The 11858-nt window shown below is 42.0% G+C and overlaps 1 protein-coding gene across 2 annotated transcripts; it reads left to right on the forward strand.

The window, feature by feature from the left end:
• The first annotated feature begins 5297 nt into the window (after positions 1-5297).
• Positions 5298-10679, forward strand: LOC146572439 (aminoacyl tRNA synthase complex-interacting multifunctional protein 1-like). 2 transcript variants are annotated; one of them, XM_085276602.1, is made up of 5 exons: positions 5298-5724; positions 6417-6598; positions 8497-8665; positions 8787-8812; positions 9099-9236. In XM_085276602.1, exons 1-4 carry the CDS (start codon positions 5319-5321, stop codon positions 8807-8809), a joined length of 780 nt encoding a protein of 259 aa, XP_085132728.1. In that variant the 5' UTR covers positions 5298-5318; the 3' UTR covers positions 8810-8812; positions 9099-9236. The 2 variants fall into 2 exon arrangements, with proteins under 2 accessions (XP_085132728.1, XP_085132727.1); XM_085276601.1 differs by lacking the exon at positions 8787-8812 and having other exon boundaries at positions 9099-10679.
• The last annotated feature ends 1179 nt before the right edge of the window (positions 10680-11858 follow it).

Here is an 11858-nt window from a genome sequence, read left to right on the forward strand (position 1 = left end):
TCCTTCCTCTTCAAAAAAGAGAAATCCTCAAGAAATATTGGACTTGTAAAATAAAGCCTTATCCAGCATTGTTTTATTACTGGTAGCTTAACCAGGGTGTGCTATTTCTTTTTGATCTGTGTGGCTCTTTCTGATTGTGTTAACCTTTCTATATTGCTATATTGCACTTTAACACTCCAGTGAATGGTGAAGACTGAAGCCTTCTTTTAAGGTACAGCTTTAAAGACAGAGGGCTACAGTAATGAAAATGGGAGATGAGTCAGTTGTTGCTTACAGTATATCATTGTATTTTTTTTTTAAATCTTTACTCTGTGGATGTGAAATGGATGGTATCAATATATTGTAAACTATATACCCAGCAGATATGAGACCAGTTCTATTTTGTAACCTAAAAACAATGTAAGTGTGATTACGAGTGTCTCTGTTCCTTTCTTGTTCTATACATGATGCATGTGTAGGAATGTCTTTGACTGTCTGTTATGATAACTTTGAATCGGGTTTTTTTTTCTTCTAACTTTGACAAACCTGTCTGTTTTATGTACAATAAAAAATGATACACACAAAACAATGACAGCACATAGTGATATATATATATATATCACTATGTATATACACATACATATACACTCAACAAAAATATAAACGCAACACCTTTGTTACTGCTCCCATTCCCCATGGGATGGACGTAGAGACCTAAAATTCATTCCAGATACACAATATAACCATCCCTCCCAAACAGTGGTCACAAATCAGTGCAAATGTGTGGTAGTGGGCACATCTGCTATATTGAGATAATCCATCCCACCTCACAGGTGTGCCACATCAGGATGCTGATCTGACATCATGAGTAGTGCACAGGTGTACCTCAGACTGCCCACAACAAAAGGCCACCCTGGAATGTGCAGTTTTGTCTCACAGCAAAATGCCACAGATGCCACAAGCAATGAGGGAGCGTGCAATTGGCATGTTGACAGCAGGAATGTCAACCAGATCTGTCGCCCGTGCATTGAATGTTCATATCTCAACCATAAGCCGTCTCCACAGGCGTTTCAGAGAATATGGCAGCACATCCAACCGGCCTTACAACCGCAGACCTCATGTAACCACACCAGCCCAGGACCTCCACATCCAGCAGGTTCACCTCCAAGATCGTCTGAGACCAGCCACCCAGACAGCTGCTGGAACAATTGGTTTGCACAACCAAACAATTTCTGCACAAACTGTCAGAAACCGTCTCAGGGACGCTCAACTGCATGCCCGTCGTCCTCATCGGGGTCTTGACCTGACTCCAGCTCGTCGCCGTAACAGACTTGTGTGGGCAAATGCTCACATTCGATGGCATCTGGCACGTTGGAGAGGTGTGCGCTTCACGGATGAATCATGGTTCACATTGTTCAGGGCAGATGGCAGCTGAGAATGTCCCCGTTCTTGCATGGCCAGCATACTCACCGGACATGTCACCCATTGAGCATGTTCGGGATGTGCTTGACCGGCGTATACGACAGCGTGTACCAGTTCCCACGAATATCCAACAACCTCGCACAGCCATTGAAGTGGAGTGGACCAACATTCCACAGGCCACAATTGACAATCTGATAGACTCCATGCGACGATGTGTTGCACTGCATGAGGCAAATGGTGGTCACACCAGATACTGACCGGTTCTGGGTCCCCAGACCCCCCAATAGCGCAAAAAACTGCACATTCCAGGGTGGCCTTTTGTTGTGGGCAGTCTGAGGCACACCTGTGCACTACTCATGATGTCAGATCAGCATCCTGATGTGGCACACCTGTGAGGTGGGATGGATTATCTCAATATAGCAGATGTGCCCACTACCACACATTTGGACTGATTTGTGACCACTGTTTGGGAGGGATGGTTATATTGTGTATCTGGAATGAATTTTAGGTCTCTACGTCCATCCCATGGGGAATGGGAGCAGTAACAAAGGTGTTGCGTTTATATTTTTGTTGAATGTATATATATATGTATATATATATAAATTTAAAAAAAAACTTGTTGGACAATGACACTTTTTTTTAAAACCAAACAGTCAATTCAATCAATGTGTTCCTCTTTTATTCCATGATTTAGCAGATAAAATATCTGGATTGGATTCCAAAGGCTGATTTGTCACTTTTCACTAAAACTCTCAATATGAGGTCCAAAGAGATCTGGAGCCAACTCAATCTGTTCCATTGTTAAAAAGAAGGAATGCACTGGCCAGCTGACCAACACTGGATCAAAGTGCATGATGACAGAATTCTTGTTATGGTTAAAAAAAACTTCACAACATCTAAGCAAGTTAAAAACACTCTCAGGGAGATGACATGTATCATTGACTGGAATAAAGATACGCCTTTATGAATCTAAATACACAACAAGGTGCAAACCACTGGTTACACTCTAAAGCAAGAAGGTCAGCTTTGACTTTCCCTGTAAACTTAAAGTGCCTGCAAAGTTCTAAAAAAATGAAAACTAACAGACAAAACAACTCTTTGGACAAATGAAAACAGAATGATGTGAAGGGAAAAATTTGGAGAAGGTGAGAAACAGCTCATGAACATATCACATATCTCATATCATGTCATCTATCACACATGGCAGTGTTAATGTTATGTTATGGGCATCTCTGGGTCCCAATGGAACTGGGTCCCTAGTGTTTACTGATCATGTGACTGCTTCAGTCACATCTTCATTCTTTGATTTAGTTTGATGCCACTGTGGTGGTGTACCAAGAAAAAAAAGGAAAAATTGTGTCTTCCTCCGACAAATAATCGATCTAACTATGTCATCTTACTTTCAATCAATCAATTTTCCTGTAGACTCCTGGTGGAGCATGGGGCCACCAATGGACTCTGTTCTGGGCCGTTCTCTTCAGCTGGGTCCACGTCATTCCGGCAGTATTATGCATTACGCTCTCGACAGATCTTCTCCACGTCTGTTTGGATCTCCCCACTTTCCTTTTTCCTTGTGGGTTCCAGTCCAGTGCTTGCCTTGTGACGTTGTCGGATGGTTTTTGGAGTGTGTGGCCTATCCAGCCCCATTTTCTCTTCTTGATGTCTTGACCGACCGGGTTCTGGCTGGTTCTTACTTTAGTACTTCAAAAAATCACGTGTGACACCATGGTGAAAACTGATGTTTCGTATCCATCTGCAATTTCACATGTGGAAAATAATATGAACATATCCTCTTTCAAACACTTATATTCATAGACACATGAATATTTGCTGTATGCAACATTCTCTTATTAATGCATTCCTTGGTCACCTTTGTCAAAAAGTAGGAGACCAGTAAAGAACTTAGTTCTCCTGTGACTTCCCTTTATTTGTTGTCACTGTGGACATCTGTGGTGAAGTAAACAAATTCAAGTTGCTTCCCTTAATGGTAAGCTGTTACACTGAGAGGGTTTAATGCACACTGGTCTGCCAGTTTGAGGTCATAATAATGAGGGAGGAAAGCACTTACACTGGAGATCAAACTAGGAGGTTTAAATGTTTAATGGGGCTTTCATGGAGGCACAACAGATGCAGTAGTCCAAAGTAAAACTTTTATGCTCACACAATGAAGAAAACTGTGATCACGGCTATTGTTAACACTCAAAATAACTACATGTCTCTGTGTGTTTGTGTGTTAAATGAACAAAACAAAAAAAAAGCCTCATAAAAGAGTTGCATTGACCACAATGCCCATTTTCAAGTAAACGATGTTTAAGAGCAGCAGATTTAAAAAAAAAAAAAATCTTTATTCTGAATCAGTACATGGTCTAACCTTCTCACTTGTCTGACATTCTCCAGGGAAGTTGAATAAGTGGAAATGGGGGGGGAGTATCTTCAAGAAAATACTTTGGAGCACGAACACCCATACAGTGTGTCAGAGAGCCAAGCACCATTCACATGTCTGTAGGTATTAAAACTGAGGACATGTTCGGGAGAATTGTGTGCAGTTGGAGGAAAACGGAATAGCAGTTTTGCTTTTTTATGAGAAAAATAAAATCTGAAAAATAAAATCTGAAAAAAAAAAACCCCAAAGAATTGTGGAAGTTTTTTAAAAGACTTGAAGACTTTAATTCTTTAAGGAAGCTAAAATTTAATATCTATAGATAGATAGATGGATGGATGGATGGATGTTTGGATCATCAGTCGGTCAAACTGAAACTGGAGCACAAACTTCTTGGAAGCCTGCACAGCACCCCAGAACATTTGTCATACAATTTCAGGAAAATTGCTCCAGAAAGGACAAATTCACTCTGGAAATCCAATTAGCTAAGGTGAAGTCTGTCAGACACAATGTATAATTTTAATGCATTCATTCACTGGAGTGTGTTAACCATAAAAAAAGTGGGGGTGGATTGGGCATGTTGTATAAAGTAGTTTTAACAGTGGCCTCAAGTAGAGTAGAAAAGCATTCACTTCCGCTTATCCTTTTCGGGGTGTGTTGGAGACTGACTAGCTGTCTAACGACGAGAGGCAGGACAGGACAGGCCGCCATCTGTCCAAGGGCTAACCCATAGACAGAGACAACCATTCACGCTCACATTCCCGCATTGACACCTATGGGCAATTTAGTGTTTCCAATGAACTTATCTCCACATGGTGGAATTGAACTCAGGCCCTTCTTGCTGTGGGGCAACAGTGCAAAAGAATAGTGGGGCAGCAAGGTGGCACGGTGCTACCCGAGTAGAAAAGCGCTAGAACTCAATTAAATTTTATTTATATAGCGCCAAATCACAACAGCATTCGCTTTAAGATGCTTTATCCTGTAAATAAAGACCATACAATAATATAGAGAATACAGAGAAAACCTTAAAAATCAAAGACCACCTTTCAGCAAGCGCTTGGCGACAGTGGGAAGGGAAAACTCCTTAGCAAGAAACCTCCGGCAGAACCAGGCTCGGTGGGGGTGGGCATCTGCCGTGACCACCGTTGTGTAGGTAAATAAATTACCTCACATTATAAGAGCTTAACTACGGTCATTTGATACTTTTTTTACTATTATTGTTTTTATTATTTATCCTGTTGCTGTAACACAGAAAAGTATGTTGCAGGATCAATCTATGTGTTCAAAGAGCTTCTCAAAGTTATTTTTTTATTTGCTTCTCGCTTGTTTGCATCACGTTAAAACACTTTTAGGTCATTTGAAACACAATCCAGCCCGTAGTGTCACTGAATTGCTATTAGTCATCATACGGGGGCAGTAATATACCCGATAGTGGGCTATAGTTAAAATTAGCCCTGAGAGCCAACCGTAGAAGAAGAAAAGGGGGAGCGAAGCTCCAAGGCGGAGGAGGCGAAGGAGGAGGAGGAGGTGGGAATCGATGCAAAAGCAGTCTGCAAACATTTGCAGCACAATGGGTCGCAGCGAGGAGCTCAGTGAGTTTCAGCGGGGCACCGTGGTGGGATGCTACCTGTGCAAGAAGTCCGTCCGTGAGATCTCGGCGATGTTAAACCTGCCCCGGTCCACTGTCAGCGCCGTGATTTTAAAGTGGAAGCGTGGAGGAATAACGACGGCACTGCCCCGGAGCGGCCGACCGCACAAGCTGAAAGAGGAGGATCGCCAAGTGCTGGAGAGAGTGGCGCTGGAGAAGTGTTTGCCCTCCATAAAAGCGCTCACCGCCGAGTTTCAGAGCGCATCCGGAGCCAGCGTGAGCTCCACCACGGTGCGCAGGGAGCTTCATGAGATGGGTTTCCGAGGCCGTGTGTCCTCATACGGCAAGCCCAAAGGTGCGTCCACCGGGAGGCCTGGAGAATGAGGAATGCAGCAGCTGCATATACATACGAGTGTAATATGTAGTGTCCGCATACTTTTGCCATTTCCCCTGATTATCCTCCTGCATGTGATTGCTGAGCGTCCATGCGTTTTGTCTGTTTACCTGGCTCCTGGGTGCAGCGATTTAGGGTTATACCGTTGAGAACGTGGGTGATGGTGATGATGATGATGGTGGTGGTGGTGTGTTCAAAGTACACCCACCTGAATCATAAACTTAGCAAAAGCACAACATTCAAGCAGAATAGGAAATTAAAGTTAAGTCTGATTCCACAATTTCTTTGGTTTAATGTTGCTTCACATGGATGGAGTAAGGAGTGACCTGAAGCCAAAATACTCCCTGACACCTGTAGGTAGTATTACATAGCTGAGTTTATAGTTGTAGTTTGTGGTAGTTGTAATAAAGAGAGCTGTGTCATCTACTAAATGGATCACGTAGGAGAATCCTGTGAAAGGTGGGGAAGTTGAGTCAAACCGAGCGTTTTCTTCATTAATCCTTAAAACTTTAGATTTTTAACAGCAAAGATTTTCTTTACAGATGCAGCAAATCTGTCGATTCTTATATTAGAGGAGCACACACCATAAGGAAAATCAGTTGCAAAGAAAGACCGTGTACCCTGCTGACACTGCGGCATTTCTTTCATGCCAGGAGTGCCGAAGGTGGCAAAGAAGCAGGTGGACGTGTCCCGCCTGGACCTACGTATTGGACGTGTAGTCACGGCCCAGCAGATTCCAGACACTGACGGGCTGTTCGTGGAGCAGATCGATGTGGGAGAGGCTTTTCCCAGGACGGTGGTCAGTGAACTGTCTCAGCACGTACCTGTGGAGCAGGTAAATATCAAGTATTAATCTAGTGTTGTTTATTTCAAGATAAAACTGTTTACCGGTCATCAATGTTTTAGATGACTGAATAATCTACTTTTTTTTGTTTCCCTGAAGCCTGTGTGATATATTCAGACTGCTCATTTTATCGAAGTAACAGCCCAAAGCACAAAGATACTGACAGTGTAACAATATCTTTTGAATTGTTACACTCTACACACTCACTTTGTTAGGTACACCTGTTCAGCTGCTGGTTAACAGAAATTGTAATTAATCAGCCAATCACATGGCAGCAAGTTGTTGCATTTATCCATGCAGACATGGTCATGACCACCTGCTGAAGTTCAAACTGAGCATTAAAATAATGGGGAAAAAAGTGACGTAAACACCACAGCGTCCATGCTTTTGTGATCACAGTGTACTCCTCTTCGGATGGATGCTCCCAGCAGGATAACACACCATGACACAAAGCTCAGATTATCTCAAACCTGATATTATCTTGAACATGACAGTGAGTTCACTGTACTCAAATGGCCTCTGCAGTCACCAGCACTAGCAAGGTGTACTTAAGAAGTGGCCGGTGACTGTAGTTTAAGCTGCCCTATTGAGCCGATTCCCTCTGAGGGACGACAGTGTAAACTAAACTGAAAGTAGGATTTGTCTTCTTTTTTTTTTACTTACAAATTTAGGAAGACTCCACACCTGAATAAGTGACAGGTGCATAGTGGGAAAGGTCTTTGTGAAGAAAAAAACACATTTTCTGGCTTACAGGTACTGAGAAAACTGTACCTGACGAAGGTCGCGTAGACCGGACCATTAAAAATAATGGTAAGCGGGAAGGTCTGTGAAGGTTATACTTTTTTTTTTTCCACCTTAAAATTGTGATTTAGTATTTTTGTCTACATGAACATCAGTGTGTTATTTTAATGGCTGAGGTGGGCAAACTGAATATTCTGGCTGTAACCGCCTCTGTTCTTCTGGAATGAGGGTCATTTCACTGGTCTTAGTGGAAAAGGCCTGGCTCCCAGTTTGTGTCCCGTAAATGCTGGACAGATTTCAGGTCAGGGTACTTTGTGGTCAAGTAACAAAAGCCATCACTTAACTGTCTTATATTTAGAGGAACACTGTCATCTAACATATCACTGTATGGTAGTTTTGTTTGGTTGGGGTTTTTTGTAAGTACCAGGACATGTCCAACTATTCCGTTATTCAAATTAGGGTTAAGATTTAACACCTCGATGTCAATCTTCCGTTTGTTTTTGAACGCCTCTATGTAGTATCCTTTATTTTATTTTAGAGATGGAATGCTTGAAGCTCAGAGCCTTGAAGGAGGAAGATCTGTGTAACTGTGAACAGTAACAGCCCAAAACACTATTATGTTTACTTTGTTATAAATTAGTATACTGTGTACACTCACAAAAAATAATAACAAAGGTTTTAAAAGGTGATTAAAAATAATAGCATTAAAAAAAATCCTCAAATTGCTGACAGTGGTAATGTTTTCTAATACTGCCACCAGAAAGACAAGCATAGTCTTTTGAAGTGTTCTTTAGGCTGATTTTAAACAACTAAAGTCACCAGTATGGCTAAAATATCACGATCGCCTCTTAGGATTTTTGATCCCAAGTGCCTAACTTTGCTGCACCAGTTCTGGGAAGGACATTCCAGCTTTTCACACCTCTGCAAAGCACTGGCCAAAAGCACTGACATTATTCTTCAACATCAAGCATTCGTCATCTCATTGAGAGTTCTTGATTAGAAAATCAATTAGACTGAACACCGAGTGAGAATTTGATTCCAATAATACCGTCCTATTTGATTTCGGATGTTTGTTTGTTTTTCCCATCAACTTTACCGTCATTTGCTGTTCTCGCTTGAACATGTGGACTCTCCTGCCCTTCGTGCAGATGCAGAATCGTATGGTGGTCCTGCTGTGTAACGAGAGGCCAGTGGAGACGAGAGGAATTGTGAACCAGGCCATGCTCATGTGTGCCTCGTCACAAGACAAGCTGGAAATCCTTGATCCTCCAAACGGAGCGATACCAGGGGATAGAGTGACTTTCCAGGGATTCCCAGGTACTACAGCCTCACTGCTGTAGCTTCCTGCTAAACCTATTCTCAGCCAAATAGTCATAATAGATGTGCGCTCAGCAGATAGTGCTGATCACACGCCTCATTATTTTCCTCTTTTCATCAGTGTTATGGAGCCTCAGTATTTAGACTGTGAGTACTGCACTACTTTAACACGACGCACAAACACAAGTTTCCTCCAACTCTGCGAGGCACCTTTGGTGAGAATCGGACTGCAGGCTGAGAGCAGACATCATTCCCAAACTTCACCGTTGGCTCTTCTGAGCTTTTGTGGTTGGATGCATGCAAATCCCTGTAGCCATTTTCCATGAGGATGCTGTTAACAGCAAACCTCCTGGAATCACAAACCCTGCAAGTGTCGAGGTTTACTGAAGTACACAGGGGATTCTAATTTCTCACAATGATGTCTTTGTTGCAGGGGAGCCCGATAAAGAGCTGAACCCCAAACAGAAGGTGTGGGAGCAGGTTCAGCCAGACCTGCGCACAGACGGCCAGTGCGTCGCAACCTACAAAGGAGCTGCCTTTGAAGTAGCTGGAAAGGGAGTTTGCAAAGCCCAAACCATGTCTGACTGTGAGATTAAGTAAATGATCAGTTCTCTGCAGCCTTGCGGGATCCAAGAAATTGCGGAAAAGGATTCCCAGAATAGTGGAGACTGTTATTTTAACGCCCACTGTCTGGGGGGACATGTCCAGAAAACAAAATCACACAGGTGTGATGCTGGGTGGTCACGTAGTTTTTGCTATAAAGCAAGTGAAATAATTGCGAGGTACCCGATGTTGGATGGACTTGAGATTTACTTAAATTACTTTTTCTTTTTTTTTTAACAGAAAAAAAAATGTAGTTTTGAATTTGGCCAACTGAGGGCACTAGCATACCCCATCACAATGTGCAATATGTGTCTTGGTGGTTTGTTCACATGAGAGCATTCACCACACAGGCTGCCTCAGCGTAGTGAAAAGAAAAGGGGAAAATCCTTTTTTTTTTTTTTTTTTTTTTTTTTTTATTCTGGGAACTCTTTGTTAAAATGTTGTTTTCCGTTAAGACATTTAAAGTGTTTTCATTTTCATTTAACAAGGCATGAAACTGTTCAGAAGTCCCGTTTGAGAAACGGGAGATTGACTGATCTCGTTGGGGGTTTTTTTGTTTTTTGTTTTTTTTTTTCATTGATGAGTGAGAATGAACCGAAAATCAATCCATCATGAAACAGACTTTCCACTGACTCCTACATGTTGTTTAGCAATCAACAAAGTCTGTGATTTTTGCTTCTGTTAATCCAGGAAGTGTTATCTTAAATGGAAAAAAAATCAATCTTTGGTTTTTCAGTGGCTTCCTGAAATATCAAACAAATACTTCAAAGTCTTTTGATTTGAATGTAAAAGTGTTTTAAACTGTCTTCAAGTTTTGTATGCTGTTTGCTTTGCTCTTGTGTTTCCCTGGTGGATTGTTGTCCATAAGAGCAGCTCTGGCTGTGAGCGGAGAAGCCCCGCCCACCCTGCTGATCGGATGTTTTGTTTGCAAGGGTCAGCCAATCGGAAGACACCTGGCTTAAAGGGAGGGGAAGGGGTTGAAAGGGAAAAAATGTGTTTTTGAACTCTGCCATGCTTCAGATCGTGACTTGGTCTTTGTTTTGAAACAGTGCGCCAAGCTGTTGAGGAGGCTGCTAAAAAAAAGTGTAAGACAAACACGCAAAGTATATCTTCCTTTATTATAAAGGAGAACTTAAAACTATGGGCCGAGAATGGGGATGTGATTGATGTGATTCAGGAACCAAGAAGTGGAACAAAATGTCCAAGACGCCATGTCCCAGGTCTTTGTTTGACAGTGCAGAGCACAAAGGGAATAGTGTGATTCTCTAGAAACAAAAAAGAAAATGTTACTCACTACTTCAGCACAACATGACAAAGAACCAATGTTTATAATGCGGTCAACAGCATGGAGGGGGAGTGTTGACTAATGCTAGAGAATGACATTAATAAAAACCATTTTAATATCTGAAAAGGTTATGGAGTGTTATGAATGTCACGTCACCCCACCCACCTCCACCTACAGTGCAATCTCTTCATGGACTAACCCACGGGGTAACCCAGAGTGGAGGTACTGTACAGGTTCATGACTGAGATGACACGGTCCTGCAACCACACAGCCCGTCGACGCGACGCGGTTTGCTGGAGGGGAAAGTTAGCAAACGCGTACCTGAAACCAGGTTTCCCCGAGCTGAGTGAACCTGCGAGTAAAATACATTTCCACTGCCTTCGGTGGCCTGCTTTTTGAGGCCACAAACTGCACTGAGAACAACAAACCCTTACTTTACAGAAGAGTCAGTCTCACAGTGTTTGGGGTTATTCTTATTCTCACCATTGTTGCTCTTTTACATTATTGTGTTCCATTTCCAGTCATAAATATTGGGAAATTTGCTAAAGATTGGATGAACAGGCAAAGTTGGCAATTGTCCTAAAAGCATAAGCTGCTTTAGGAAGGGGCTCTGAAAGCCTGCAGCTTATTGGCCAAGGTAAAAACGCTTAGGCAACTCATGAACTTTTAATTAATGTTGTGGTCCTGATTAAAAAGAAGAAACCGCTTGATAAATGCAATCAAATTATTTTAATTAACACAATTAAGAAGCTTAAAGTTTCGAAAGATCACCAGAAAGCTTTCTTTTCTTTTCGTTGCAGTTTTAAATCGGCAGTCAGGTTCAGGAAAAAATAAGTTTGCTCAGTTCAAGCGGGTAAACCACATCTTAGAGAGACTGTCAGAAAATGAGCTCAAACTTGCACGCAGACCGGGTTTGTTCTCAGAAACTTACCCAGCGTGGTGTCTGAACTGATTTATGCTCTATTAAAATGGATTTTTATACCACAAAGCCGGATTTGTTGTGCTGTGTTCGACTGGCAAATTGTCAACTCCATGAACCAGATGCACATGTCTGATAAATAAATACATGGGGACGGGGATAAGGTCTAATGTTGTCATGCAGGTTCTCTCTGAATAGCTGGATTGTTCCTTCTGCTTGTGTTGATTTGGATATTTAACCATTTATCAAATAACAAAACTCTATTTTTTGTTTTATTTTTTGTTCGGGGTTTTCTTCAGGTTACATTAAAGTAAAACTACAATAAACAATGTGAGTTTGTAGAAACAATAACACGCTCTCTCGGTATTTCCGTTCTCCACCTCCTC

This window comes from Mchenga conophoros, linkage group LG6, assembly GCF_057382185.1.
Source record: "Mchenga conophoros isolate Kocher_MC1m ecotype Shallow Benthic linkage group LG6, M_conophoros_male_GT1.1, whole genome shotgun sequence".
NCBI classification, from domain to species: Eukaryota; Metazoa; Chordata; class Actinopteri; order Cichliformes; family Cichlidae; genus Mchenga; species Mchenga conophoros.